The sequence below is a fragment of the Lolium rigidum genome, chromosome 4 (genome assembly GCF_022539505.1).
Source record: "Lolium rigidum isolate FL_2022 chromosome 4, APGP_CSIRO_Lrig_0.1, whole genome shotgun sequence".
Classification (NCBI taxonomy): Eukaryota; Viridiplantae; Streptophyta; class Magnoliopsida; order Poales; family Poaceae; genus Lolium; species Lolium rigidum.
In genome coordinates this window covers 59,849,420-59,863,370 of record NC_061511.1, presented here as the reverse complement: position 1 = coordinate 59,863,370, position 13,951 = coordinate 59,849,420, and the positions used below count along the sequence as shown (strand labels likewise).

The following is a 13,951-nucleotide window of genomic DNA, read 5'->3' as shown; positions in this document are numbered from 1 at the left end:
TCACCGCCACCGCCACCGCCACCGTCACCGCCACCGCCACCACCACCACCGTACGGGGGTGGACTTGTTGGCGCTCGCCCGGAAACTTGATAAATTTCTTCTGCCATAGAATGAACTCGGCGCTTGACATCTCCAAGTCTTTTCACCCCTTCGTGTGTAGCAATGTCAATGTCCAGGTCCTCAAACCCTTGGACTATCTCCTCCACCGTCACACGAGCATAGCCATCTTGAATGGGGTTGTTGTGGTGGAGTGCTCCATGTGGTAAAGCACTGCCGATGGCTACCTTCATGGACATGTTCCCGATAGGATAATACAGATGACATGCTTTCATCTCCTTTATATCGTCCACGGGGTAGCGAGGAGGCTCCGGTGCAAGAACCTCGACCACCAGCCGAGGCTCCGGTGCAGTAATTTCGATCGTCGGTGCACCGGCCGGTGAGGCCTCCGTGGAAGCCACGCTGCTTCTTCTCCGCTGCTGGCTTCCGAGATCCATTGGATGATCTTCATGCTCGCGCCCGAGCTGCATCTCTTTCGGCGACTAGTACACTCACGGTTTTCTTCATCACATCCATTTCCGTTACCAACTTTGCCACAACATCCGCATCCCGATCCATCTTTCTCTTACGGCTTCGTAACCGTACGGGTCATCTTTCCGGGGAACCCTAGTTTCCACGAAATGTCCCCGGGCATGCCTCGTACACGTCCTCCGTGTTCGGGATTCCCGAGGGCTTTTGTCGTGGCGTCGTTCTCTCCGTTGAACCCGATCCTCCCCTCTTGAGCATCCCTCATTGCCTCAATAAGGTTTTGGGTGGGTGTAATTATTTTGCCCTGGTAAACACACTCCCCCGTCTCCGGGTTCAGCGATCCCCCATGCCCGTACCACCAGCTTTTGGCCCTTGGGTCCCATCCCTCCGTACCTGGACGGATTCCTCGCGCCCTCAGCTCGTTCTCCATCTTCTCCCACTTAGGCTGCCAAAAGCGATACCCTCTTGGCCCCATTTTATGATTGTACTCCTTCTTGGCCGCATTTTCCTTATTTTTTTCGATAGTTCAAGGAACTGCTCCGATTTCTTTTGCTTCACAAATTCTGGCCAATCATGTTGCGTTTCTCATATTGTCCTTTGAAATTCGGAGTCTTGCCCTGGTTGACAAAGTCATGGGCTAGATTTTGCTTGTATTTCCGGAATGCGTTGGCCATCCTAGAAAGAGCGAACTGTTTGACTAGCTTGCGCCTCTTCTTGTTTCCCGCAATCTTTTTACCCTCCTCATCGTATTTGCGGTATTCCGGAGGTAGAACGAAATGTTCCATAAGCTTGTTGAAGCAATCTTTTTTTTCTCTCTTATCGACAAAAGTGAAACCAACACGTGCCTTCTTTGGCTCATTCCACTCTGGCGGGTGATTGAGACGTTGTCTCTAACAACGGCTCCGCATTGGCCGACAAACTTGGTGGCGTTCTTGCTGGGCTCCGGCGGCCCGCCGGTTTCTTCGTCGACAACATCGATGGTGCATGTTTCTCCTGCTTTCATCGTCTTGGTTGCGCCACGCTTTGACGACGTACTCGATTTTTTCGACGATCCGGCCGAGGGCTAAAATAAGAAAGAGAGTCGCGCGCGTTAGTACACACACATTTATTCAAATCAGCTTAGTTGTATCACCGGACGCTCAATATGTATATATATATACCTCGGCGCCGGAGGTGGTTGCTACTTCCAATTGAAGATCGTCGTTTATCGACGTTTCTTCGGCATCATCTGCTTGCTGACGGCGCCCTTCATCTTCACACTCAAGGTTCAGATAAGAAGAGATATCATCTTCTTCTTCTCCGGTCGAGCACATATGGAATATCGCCTTTTATGATGCCGAACATATGGTCTTCGCCGTCCGGATCATAGTTGTCCATAATCGGGTCAGCTCTATCGTCCGCCATATGTCAGTCCTGAAAACATGTAGTAAAAACAAATTAATTAAGTGAAGAAGGGGGGCGGTGGCGGTGGCGAAAGGGCGGTGCCAAAAGGAGGGGGCCGGCGAGCTAGAAGGGGTGGGAGAGGGTGTCGCAGAAGAGCGCGTGTGTGCGCCGGGAGAGATTGGAGGGGCCGGGGGTGCGCCGGCGGGCGCCGCCCTAGCTATTGCATGTGTGCGTCTCGGGAAGCAACCGAGTTGACCGCGGGGTGCCGCGAGTGGGAATGCGGGAGGGGCGTCGCTCACTTACGTGTGGAATATTCTCAAACATGGACCCTTTTCGGTAATTTTAGGTTCCTGTTATTTTCGTTTCTCTAGGAGCCGAAAGAGGACACGTTGGGTTCCTCACCGATTCGATTCCGACACCAAAAGCTTGCAGCCAAAAGCATGGTGGTGTCGCGTCATATCGAACACGTGATACAGCATCGTACTCTTTGGATGTCCGTCTAACAAAAATGTATCAACTTTGTTAAAATTTAGATTTATCTACTTACTAGATAATATTTAGATACATTAAAATTTTGATAAAATTGAGACACTTTTTGTGAATAACCGCGAGGTTCAATGTGGTGCAGTACTAAATCATGGAAGATGTTCAATGAGATCCAATTCAAATTATGTTGTTTGGGATTTATATTTTGTGTCTAACCAACAAAACAAAACAATTTTTAAGCTTTCGAATGGTCATGAGATTAGAGTGAGTTTTAAAAAAACTTTCACTCAAGATATGATGATTCAGATATGATGATTCAATTTTAGTTTTTTTAAGTCCAATTTTAGTTAATTTTAATTTCGAAATTAACAAGAACTAAAACTAAAAAAAAAGAAAAAAAAATTTGGCCGGGGTGCGCGCGCGCGCGGCGCCCGCATCGGCCGGCGCGCGCCTCTCTCCGGCCGGCGGCGCCGCCCCTTCCTCTCGTGCGGCGCCGCCCTTCCTCTCGTGCGGCGCCGCCCCTTCCTCTCGGCGCGCGCGCGGCCGCGGCGACACGGCGGCGCCGGCACGGGCGGCGGCGCGCGTTTGTTGGATTGGATCCTTACGGGGCGTGGCGAGAAAAGAAGATGGAGGAGCCGGCGATGGCGGCGACGGCGCGGAGACGATGACGCCGGCGACGGCGTGGAGACGACGAGAGGACGGCGTGGAGACGACGAGGGCGGCGCGGCGTCTCAGATCGATCAGCAGTTCGGGCGGAGGAAGAAGAACTGTGGCGCGGCGGTTCGCCGTGCGCGAATATATAGGGACCCCCCCTTTAGTCGCGGTTGGGGTCGCGAACCGCGACTAAAGGGGTACCTTTAGTCGCGGTTGGGGACCCCAACCGCGACTAAAGGTATTTTCGCCCGGTTTTTATTTTCCCGCGCGCAAGGACCTTTAGTCGCGGTTGGCCAGGCCAACCGCGACTAAAGCTCTTTTTTGAAAATACTTTTCTTTTTTGAAAATCATATAATACATATAATATATCAAAAAAATCAGAAAAATAAAACTAATTCAATTCAAAATTTTAAAAATACAAATAATATATCAAAAAAATCAGAAAAAAAAACTAATGCAATTCAAAATCTTAAAAATACAAATAATATATCAAAAAACTAAGAAAAATAAAACTAATTCAATTCAAAATGTTTAAAATACATATAATATATCAAAAAATTCATAAAAATAAAACTAATTCAATTCAAAATCTTAAAAATACAAATAATATATCAAAAAATTCATAAAAATAAAACTAATTCAATTCAAAATCTTAAAAATACAAATAATATATCAAAAAATTCATAAAAATAAAACTAATTCAATTCAAAATCTTAAAAATACAAATAATATATCAAAAAATTCAGAAAAATAAAACTAATTCAATTCAAAAATTTAAAAATACAAATTATCAAAAATTCATAAAAATAAAACTAATTCAATTCAAAAGTTCGTTGGCCCCCTCTTCCCGCCTCTTTCCGCCGACCCCCTCTTCCCTCCTCGTCTTCCCGCCATTTCTTCCCTGTCTTCCCGCCTCTTTCTTCCCGCCAATTGTTTCCCGCCAATTTCTTCCGGCCTCTTTCTTCCCGCCAATTTTTTCCGGCCTCTTTCTTCCCGCCACTTTCTCCCCGCCTCTTTCTTCCCGCCTCCTGTCTTCCCGCTCCCATTTTTCCCGCCATTTGTCACTACATATAGGTAGCCCGCCTTGGCCAGCATCACATCTCTACAATCTCTCATCACTCTCTCATGGCTTCCACCGCACCCACTCTAACCTACCAGCAGGTGGAGGAGCTTTGCGCCTCGAACTACCCTTGCCCTCCGGGCTACCGCGTCCCCGCCGGCCTGGAGCCTAAGCGCCGGCGGCGTGCCGGTCCCTCCCGTCCCTCGTGGTACCGCGCGCCGGGCGGCCATCACGAACCACTACTACCTCGACCTCACGCCGGAGCAGCGGATGAATCCCCGCCGGCATCCCGATAACCAGCATACTTGGGACGCCTTCTTCATCAATCGGCGTGAGAGGGCGCTCGCCGGGTATGAGGAGGACGGTCCGCCTCCGGAAACTTCCACGAGGCCGGCCGTCGGCTATGGTGGTACGGCCGGACTCGCAGAGCGTCATGGACTACATCACGGCCGGCGATATCCCTCGCGTGCGCTACCCTCGGTTCGGAGCCACGAGCGCCGCCCGACGACGAGCGACGACGACAAGCAGCGACGACGACGCCGGCAACTTAGAAGGCGACGACTACCGGTACAACGGCGGCGGCTATGAAGAGTACGAGTATGCATATTATACGCCTAGGCAGGAGTATGACTAAATCACTCCAAATTTCATGTATGCGGGAGTATGACTTAGTCGTCACTCCAAATTTCCTATATGCAGGAGTATGACTTAGTCACTCCAAATTTCATGTATGCGGGAGTATGACTTAGTCACTCCAAATTTCATGTATCATCAGTGCTATCTCGAGTCAATTGAATCATTCGAAAATGGACACCAAACACATCACGGGTAATATAATTCACATGATTCATTCAACAAAGTTTGGTACAATAAATTATTACACATCATTTCTTCCCTTGTGTCCCCGCTTGCTTACGATTGTGCCGTATCCATGGAGCATCCTCATCATTTAACTTAATGCTTGGGTCGGTGTTCACTTTGAAGGGCGGAATTTCAGCAAACATATTATAATCTTCTCGACATGTCCTGTCTTGTCCTCCACTCCCACGATGTTTCTTTTCCCCGAAAGAACAATGTGGCGCTTTGGATCATCGCATGATGTACCGATCGTTTTCTTATCTTTCTCGTTTCCTCGGTTTGCTACTCATGTCCTTCACATAGAAAACCCGAGCGACATCTTTCGCTAGGACGAATGGTTCGTCAAGGTAACCAAGATTGTTGAAATCCACCATTGTCATTCCGTATTGCTGGTCCACCTTTACCCCACCTCCCGTTAGCTTGAACCATTTGCACCGGAACAAAGGGACCCTAAAGGAGGGTCCATAGTCAAGTTCCCATATCTCCTCTATGTAACCATAATATGTGACCTTTTGCCCATTCTCGGTTGCCGCATCAAAGCGGACACCACCGTTTTGGTTGGTGCTCTTTTTATCTTGGGCGATCGTGTAAAATGTATTCCCATTTATCTCGTACCCTTGGAAAGTCGTTATAGTCGAAGATGGTGTCTTGGCCAACATGTACAGACTGATCTACAACCTTATTGTCACTCATTAAATGTTTTCTCAACCAACCGCCGAAAGTCTCCATGTGGGCCTTCCTAATCCAGGATTCAGGCTTCCCAGTGGTTGTCCGAGCGTAAAATATTCTTGTGTTTCTCAAAGTACGGAGCCACCAAGCTGGAATTGGTCAGAACCGTGTGGTGTGCTTCGATCGGAGAATGGCCGTCCATACATATCATTGATTTCCTTCCGATCGTGCCTTTTCCACTTAGTCTCCCCTCGTGCCGCGATTGAGGAAGACCAATCGGCTTAAGGTCGTGAACAAAGTCAACACAAAACTCAATTACCTCCTCATTTCCATAGCCCTTGGCGATGCTTCCTTCTGGCCTAGCACGGTTACGAACATATTTCTTTAATACTCCCATGAACCTCTCGAAGGGGAACATATTGTGTAGAAATACAGGACCGAGAATGGAAATCTCATCGACTAGGTGAACCAGGAGGTGCATCATAATATTGAAGAAGGATGGCGGGAACACCAACTCGAAACTAACAAGACATTGGATCACATCGTTCTGTAACCGTGGTAGAACTTCTGGATTGATTACCTTCTGAGAGATTGCATTGAGGAATGCACATAGCTTCACAATGGCTACTCGAACATTTTCCGGCAGGAGCCCCTCAAAGCAATCGGAAGCAATTGCGTCATAATCACGTGGCAGTCGTGAGACTTCGAGTTTTGGAACTTTTTCTCCGCCATGTTTATTATTCCCTTTATATTGGACGAGAATCCCGACGGGACCTTCATACTCGCTCGAGCATTCAAAAAAGATGACCTTCTCTTCTTTGGTCGGAGCGTAGCCGGCACGACCTTGAAACCGTTCCGGATGCCGGTCATCGTGGTCTTTCAAACTTTGCCGGTCCTCGCCGTGCTTCCTTTGTATCATTTGACTTCCCATACACGCCCAAGAAGCTTAGGATGTTCACGCAAATATTCTTCGTAACGTGCATCACGTCGATTGCGGAGCGGACTTCTAGGACTTTCCAATATTCTAGCTCCCGTAATATAGATTTCTTCTTCCACATGGCTACGTGCCCGTCAGCTCCCTTCGGAACCGATTGTCCGCCAGGACCCTTTCCAAAGATGACTTTCAAACCCTTGACCATATCAAATACCTCGGCACCGAGTGTGTTCCGCGAGGCTTCGGCCGGTGATCTGCCTTGCCGTTGTAATGCTTGCCTTTCTTTCTTACTCGGATGACCTTTCGGAAGAAATCGACGATGCCCAAGGTACACGTTCTTCTTACAATTTGGCAAATGTACACTTTCGAGCCTCATGTAAGCAAGTGCGTGCATGCATTGTATCCCTTATTTGACAGTCCCGAAAGGTTACTAAGAGCAGGCCAATCGTTGATGGTTACGAAAAGCAACGCTCGTAGGTCAAATTCCTCTTCTTTGTGCTCATCCCACACACGGACACCAGGTCTGCCCCACAGCCTGTAAAAGTTCATCAACTAATGGCCTTAGGTACACATCGATGTCGTTGCCGGGTTGCTTCGGACCTTGGATGAGCACCGGCATCATAATGAACTTCCGCTTCATGCACAACCAAGGAGGAAGGTTGTAGATGCATAGAGTCACGGGCCAGGTGCTATGGCTGGAGCTCGCTCGCCAAAAGGATTCATGCCATCCGTACTTAGACCAAATCTTATGTTCCTTGCGTCAGCCTGCAAAATCTTTGAACTCTCCGTCGATCTTTCTCCATTGCGTTCCATCCGCGGGGTGTCTCAACTCCCCGTCCGACTTACGGTCCTCTTTGTGCCATCGCAACAACTTGGCATGCTCTTTGTTCCCGAACAGTACGTTTCAACCGTGGTATTATAGGAGCATACCACATCACCTTGGCGGGAACCCTCTTCCCGGGTTTCGGCCCTCAACATCGTCACCAGGGTCATCGCCTCGATCTTATAACGCAATGCGGTGCATACCGGGCATTCATTCAAATTCTCGTATTCACCGCGGTAGAGGATGCGACCGTTGATGCATGCATGTATCTTCGTAACCTCTAAACCTAGAGGGCAGTACAACCTTCTTTGCTTCGTACGTAGTGGCGGGCAACTCGTTATTCTTTGGAAACATATTCTTCAACATTTTCAGCAAGTTTTCAAATGCCGAGTCAGCTACACCTGCCCGTGCCTTCCATCTCAGCAAATCCAGTGTGCAGCCCAGCTTTTTCGGACCATCATCGCATCCGGGTACGGCGCCTTCCCGTGATCCTCTAACATGCGATCCAAATTCTCCCTCTCTTTTTCAGTTTCGCAGCGTCTCCGTGCATCAGCAATGGTCCGACCAAGATCATCAACGGGATCATCACGTGCCTCTTCTTCACCTTCCCCTTCACCTTCGAGCATCCTCCATGAAAGTATCACCGAAATGAGAAAGATAGCTTTCATCATTGAAATCATCCCCTTCTTCATCTTCTTCCATTATAACCCCTCTTTCTCCATGCTTGGTCCAACAATTATAGCTTGGCATGAAACCGTGCCGAAGCAGGTGCATGTGAACATCTCTTGAGGAAGAGTAACCCTTCCGATTCTTACACTTAACACATGGACAGATAACAAAACCCCCCCGCTTGTTCGCATTAGCCACTACGAGGAAATCTTTCAAACCCGTACCGAACTCGCCGGAGAGTCGGTTACCGTACATCCATTGCCGATTCATCTGCATTATTATAATATAAAATATATAATTAACCATCATGCATTTGTTAAACTAACTAGCTACAAACAATATAAATTAAACAATGAACTACACACACATGCATATTTTATCAATGACACATCAAAGGTTCAAGTTGCTAACCGCGATCGAGGAGGAAAAAATAAATGAGAAAGCTCAAGTGTGACTCCAACACTTCATATCATGTTTGTTTCATGCTCTTGGGGCATTTCATCAAACACCTTATGTGCATAAGAGGAACCAAAAGCAAACCTAACACTCACTTGTGAAGTTTGTGAAGAGAATGGCTCCAAATGGCTAAGTGTTGGCTGCTGGATGGGTATATATAGGGGAGGGGCTTTAGTCCCGGTTGGCCTGGCCAACCGCGACTAAAGGCCTTCGGGCACCTTTAGTCGCGGTTGGGCTGGCCAACCGCGACTAAAGCCCCCCACGTGCACCAGCTGGCCACCGTGCGCCCTGGGCCCAGGCCTTTGGTCGCGGTTCGCCACACGAACCGCGACGGCCTAGCCACGTAATTATAGTTGTTAAGCGGTTGGAGAAAGTTTGACAGCCACGTATTCTCTCCTGAAATTTCTCATTTTTCGTTCTTCTCTCTACCTTATCTCCTCACCGAGTATTACCAGATCGGTCTCCACCTTCACCGTATTCCTCCATGCCCATGACCGACGTCGGTGTCGTCGACCTCACCGCCGGCCTCGCCCGCATCCACCATCGCTACTCATGCCTCGCTGCCGGCCACAGCCCGCCCGGACGACCCGCCGCACGCCGTCACCGCGCTCTCCGAGCTCGGGGGCGACCTCCTGGCGACGATCTTCCCCTCCCTCCCGTCCCACGCCCGCGATGCGCCGCCTCCAGGCGCGCGAGGCCACGCTTGATGACTAGGCGGGCACGTGCGCGCTCGACGCCAAGGGACCTCGACACCCTCGGCCTCTCCCTTCTCCGCCCGAACTTCATCGTTTGCAACTTCTTCAACGTGTTCGGCGAGAACTCCTCGGTATTCGCGGGCCTCTTCGTGAAGAAAGCTAGCATCGGCTTGCTGGAGCGCTCCGCCGTCGCGCGCAGCATCGTCATCGTGGACATCGTCTCGGCTCGACGGTGGTCGCTCTGCGACAAATACTGCACCGACTTCGACAGCCCGCTCACCTCCCCCAAGTTCGTAGAGTCGCTGCCGCAAACGGCGGTCGACGTCGACACCACCACATCTTCTTCGGCCCGCTCAACGCATCCGTCACCGGTCGCACGACCGACGCGGCTGAGAACGGCGACATGCCAGAGATTTGCGAGGTGGACAGCACGGCATCTGAAGATGAAGAGGAGATCATTCTGGAGGTAGAGTGCAGGGGCTGGACCACGCGGACGCTCTGGGCCCGATTGCGATCGGCAAGTGGCTACGGTGCATAGCTGGCTGCTGGTGGCGAACTGGCGATGCAGAGGCTGCGGCACCCGCACCTGGAGCACGGCCGCAAGCAGCAGCTGGTGTGACTGTATGGGCCGTGCGTCAAGTTCGAGTGAGGGACCTCGCCGGCATTCAACGTGTACGACTGGAAGGGGGAGAGGGTGGTGCCACTGCTGCAAGTCTACAACTGCGGTGTCTCCCTTCGTGCAGCGCACGAGGAGGAGAGGGCGCGGAATAGGGGTACTAGGCCATGCCTGCACTCCTATTGCTTCTTTTGAAAGACTGAGTTTTGTTCTGTTTGACGAGTTTGGTGGCTGCAAATTGTCTCATGCAAGGAACATCGATCCGGACGTGGTTCCGAGATGCACATTGCAGAACCAGATAAGCACCGTCGCTTCAGCCTTCAGGTAATTATACTCGACCGTAGTGATTGTGCTTAAGTGACTCATGGTTGGGTTTGCAGTTCTGCACAGGAGCGTTCAAGCGATGTAAATCATAGTATTGTACTTTCAGTGATAATAGCTGGGTCACTTGAAGTGTACCAGAGCAGATAATTTAGTCCCTGAGCCCGTTCAAAAAAAGAAGTCGGTGAGCCAGACAGCCACATCTCTCAGACTCTCACCAGATAATGGTAGCAGCATCGGGCCAAGAAGGGGCCTCTATCCTTGCCCATAAGAAAAATAGTACAAATGTCAGGCACAGTCAAACTTTAGGAGGTTTTGGCAAGAAAGCAGTTAACTTTATATTGCAACGGCTTTAATTTGCAGCTGTTGAAGCAGGGTATCTGAAACTGCTTTGACTTTTTCTACAGGAGAGTATAATTTCTTGGTGGTACTCATCCATGAATAGTTATACTCCTCCAGATAAATGTTAAGACATTTTACATCATCAGACTAATCATTATGAGGTCGTAGGCAGGATTGACAAGCAAATCTAAGGAGGCACACACAATAAATAATTGCCTTTGTTATTGCCAGCATTACCTCACTGCCATTTCTTTTAGCACTTGTTGGATTTTTTGTCAAAAGTAGGCAGCGTCAAGTATACAGTAAAATTAACACATGAGTAACTTCATATTCCATCAAGTGTATGTAGTAACGTACCTGAACAAAAATGGTAAACTGTTATCTATAAATGTTATTTTGACTTGCATGACTACAGGATCCCAGAGTGGGGGTTCACGCAGCAACCCCTGCCGCTGCATTGCTCGGTACTGGGCAGTGCCAAAGCTGTTTCCTCTATTTGCTAAATAATATTCAGAATTTTAGCTTCCACATGACAGTGATATACTCCATTGAAACATCTCAGATAACTGGATCATGCTTTCTTGATTTGCCAAATGTTTGATCCGGTCCATAATTTGTGACTATCTTCCAATGCATGGTGCACCATATTGTGCGTGGTCCTCTTTCCTCGGGGCAACATAGAGAGGATTCTCCAACCAGTTGAGCAGCACCTTCATCGATCTGTGCGATTCTACAGTTGAGATAGAATTGTTGGTACGTCTCATTGCCTCCTTCTATCTCGAAAATCCTATACGTTAGAAATATCTACTATTGTTATATATGTTGCCCTGCATCACTTCTTTTGGTATTCCAGATGTCGAAGTTTACTAAGCTAAGCTTTGAGATGGGAAAGACGGTATTTGGAATAACCTCAATATTACCTTCTGGTCTATTGGATCAATATAATCGACAAGTCTCAGAAAATATATCATCAACTATATGCGAGACAAGGCGAGTGTTGCTGCTCCGTGTTGTAGTTCGAATAACCTCATTAGTATCTTCTGAGCTATTGGATCAATATCATCGACGAGAGTCTCTCAGGAAAAATATCATCATCAAGAGGCAAGGCGAACTGTTGTTGCTCCGTGCTACTCGGTTCTCTGAGGTATCCACAAATTGTTGATGACAAAATAATTAGAAATCGTTGACTGCCGAGAAAAGAGGAGGTGAATACTACATATGATTGATTTAGGATTAATTATTAGGTATGTTTTATTTCCTTTCCTTGCAATATCGAAGGAGCCTGGTATATATTTTTCCTAAGCCCTCGAATGATATTTACCAAGGGCCGATTGTTTGAGCACGTGACATTTATTTACTTTACCAACATGGAGAATATTTCTACTTCATAGAGTGGTGCTTTTATTTCATTAAGAAAAAATGCATGTGGGGGAACCTTATTTTCTTCATTGTGATTTGCAATGAAGCACTATATGTTTAAATCTTCCTTGGTACTTTAGTTAGGGCCTTAATGCTACAAGGTGATCAATTGTCACTTGAAATTATGAAGCGATGTCCATATAATAGAGAAAGATAGATTTACACTGTAGGGACTTCCCGTACGGTGAAGTGCTAAAAAATACAAAAATATGTACATCTACACATGATTAGAGAGTTATTCGTTTTCTAACCGGTTCTTAATTCAAGCTGCAGGTTTATTTGGGAACTGTATTGTCTTTTAGATTATTTAAAATGATGACAACTTGTTGCTTTTTTGCTCTATCTCTTTCATAAGTACATGTCTTTGGTAGATCAAAATTCCAGTTCTTGCTATTTTTTCTTCATCACTTCTGCCAGTACCCGACTTTATTTTGTTCTCCCTGGAATTCCAACAAAAAGTTTATTTCATACAGTAAACTTCAAAGAAAATTGGATCGTCAAAGTATATCACATACAATGATGGATAATTGTGGATTAATACACAATATATCTTTCGTTCTGCTTTTGTTGTTTTCCCTTCATTTATGCACTTGTGAGCACTCCTTTCTTGCATGTTGCAAGAGTTGTTGTGTACAGTTGCAAGCGGGAGCTCATTCAAAAATATTGTGCTTTTGTTAAAAAAGGTCTGCTCCCCATCTCTTATTTCTCTATGCGTAGTGATTTCTCTGTTCTTCATCGAATTGTCATTGTTTTGGTATGTTTGCAGGACGGTTTCCTGATTGTCAATTCCCTTTGTTTATCATTTGTTCATTCGTGACCTTGGTTTTAGGATTACTGATCTTTCTCGGGCTTCTTCGTTTCATCTGGACATCTTTTTATAGTTGTTTTGTTGTTGTGTGGGGTTACAAAAGGCCAAATAGTATTTGACTGATAATGGCGATATGTGGCAGACAGTATATCTATCGAGCTTGGACATTAGGTGATACATGCCAACTGATGACCCCTGAATATTGTATATGAACTGGCGTTTTTTCCATTTTCGATATAAGGTGATACATGCCAAGAGTTAGTATTTGGAATGCCTGATATTTCCTTTAAATTTGTGGTGTGGTTTCTCGCGAGATTGGTCATCTCCTCCATACGGTAATCCTACTCCTAAGTGTGTGTTCAGTTGCATGTTTATGATATAGAAACTAAGTTGGATCATAGAATGAATATATTCAATAGACATGATGATAAAGAGGAGGAGGCGGCTGACATGAATGGGCAGTTGTTGCCATGGAGTCACCCTTGGCAGAGACAGAGGAGCCGGATCCTCTTGAATGTGAAGTTGACAGGGAGGAATCAGATCCTGCAACAGTAGAATCTCTATATATGTGGCTAGGTCATCATTTTGCTGTGTATAATTTTGTACATATAAAATTGAGTGATCTAGGTGATCCTTCTACTATGTATTTGTGGCTAATACTAGATCTTTTTGTGACAAAGATAGCTGGTCTATGGTTTATCTTTGCAGCTAGATCAAGCTCAGATATAGTGTATATATACTCATCAGTAAAGCTCACATATAGTATGTACTCAACATTGTATGTACAAATGTTGAACTATGTAATGAGTTTATGTTGTTTGATCATCCATTGCCGAAAGCCCGAAAGTGTGGTAGCATCATACTATGAGTGAGTTCATGTCGCTTGATCACTTGCAGCTGAATGTGCGATATAGGTAATTGGTTAATTATCCGTTTTTCTACAGGTTATACAGCTAAGGGATTTATCGCTTTTTGATTTGCCTTGCCAGATTTGTGTTATATCCAACCCAACTTCTAACTATAGGTTTCTAAGCTGACATGACTCTGTGTTGCTTTTCCTAAAACAAGCTAGAGTCGACACCCAATGCAAACTAGCACATTGTTACATGACAATAATGTGACACACTCCTTCCAACCATTGATCACCTTACGGGCGCGGCGTGCCGCCGCGCCATAGCTTGCTAGTTTCTTTACACTGAAACCAATGGTGAATAAACTAGGTAGTCTTAGTAT

At 46.8% G+C, this 13,951-nt stretch overlaps 1 protein-coding gene across 3 annotated transcripts; it reads left to right on the top strand.

Annotated features, from left to right (window-relative positions):
* Nucleotides 1–9,893: 9,893 nt before the first annotated feature.
* Nucleotides 9,894–13,318, top strand: LOC124708570. 3 transcript variants are annotated; one of them, XR_007005202.1, is made up of 5 exons: nucleotides 9,894–9,985; nucleotides 10,081–10,152; nucleotides 11,173–11,244; nucleotides 11,345–11,735; nucleotides 12,861–13,318. XR_007005202.1 is itself a non-coding variant. In XM_047240248.1 (5 exons), the coding sequence occupies exons 2-5, from the start codon at nucleotides 10,108–10,110 to the stop codon at nucleotides 11,651–11,653; spliced, it is 573 nt and encodes a 190-aa protein (XP_047096204.1). In that variant the 5' UTR covers nucleotides 9,894–9,985; nucleotides 10,081–10,107; the 3' UTR covers nucleotides 11,654–11,807. The 3 variants fall into 3 exon arrangements, 1 of the variants encoding a protein (XP_047096204.1); XM_047240248.1 differs by lacking the exon at nucleotides 12,861–13,318 and adding an exon at nucleotides 10,907–11,053 and having other exon boundaries at nucleotides 11,345–11,807; XR_007005201.1 differs by having other exon boundaries at nucleotides 11,173–11,735.
* Nucleotides 13,319–13,951: the final 633 nt, after the last annotated feature.

What these genes read in the sequence shown, in the direction of transcription:
- LOC124708570 (XM_047240248.1), top strand. Translation starts at nt 10,108, where the DNA reads ATGCACATTGCAGAACCAGATAAGCACCGTCGCTTCAGCCTTCAG. An exon ending in ACTCCATTGAAACATCTCAG is followed by an intron (nt 11,054 to 11,172) that starts ATAACTGGATCA and finishes GGGGCAACATAG; the next exon opens with AGAGGATTCTCCAACCAGTT. An exon ending in CAGTTGAGATAGAATTGTTG is followed by an intron (nt 11,245 to 11,344) that starts GTACGTCTCATT and finishes TTGGTATTCCAG; the next exon opens with ATGTCGAAGTTTACTAAGCT.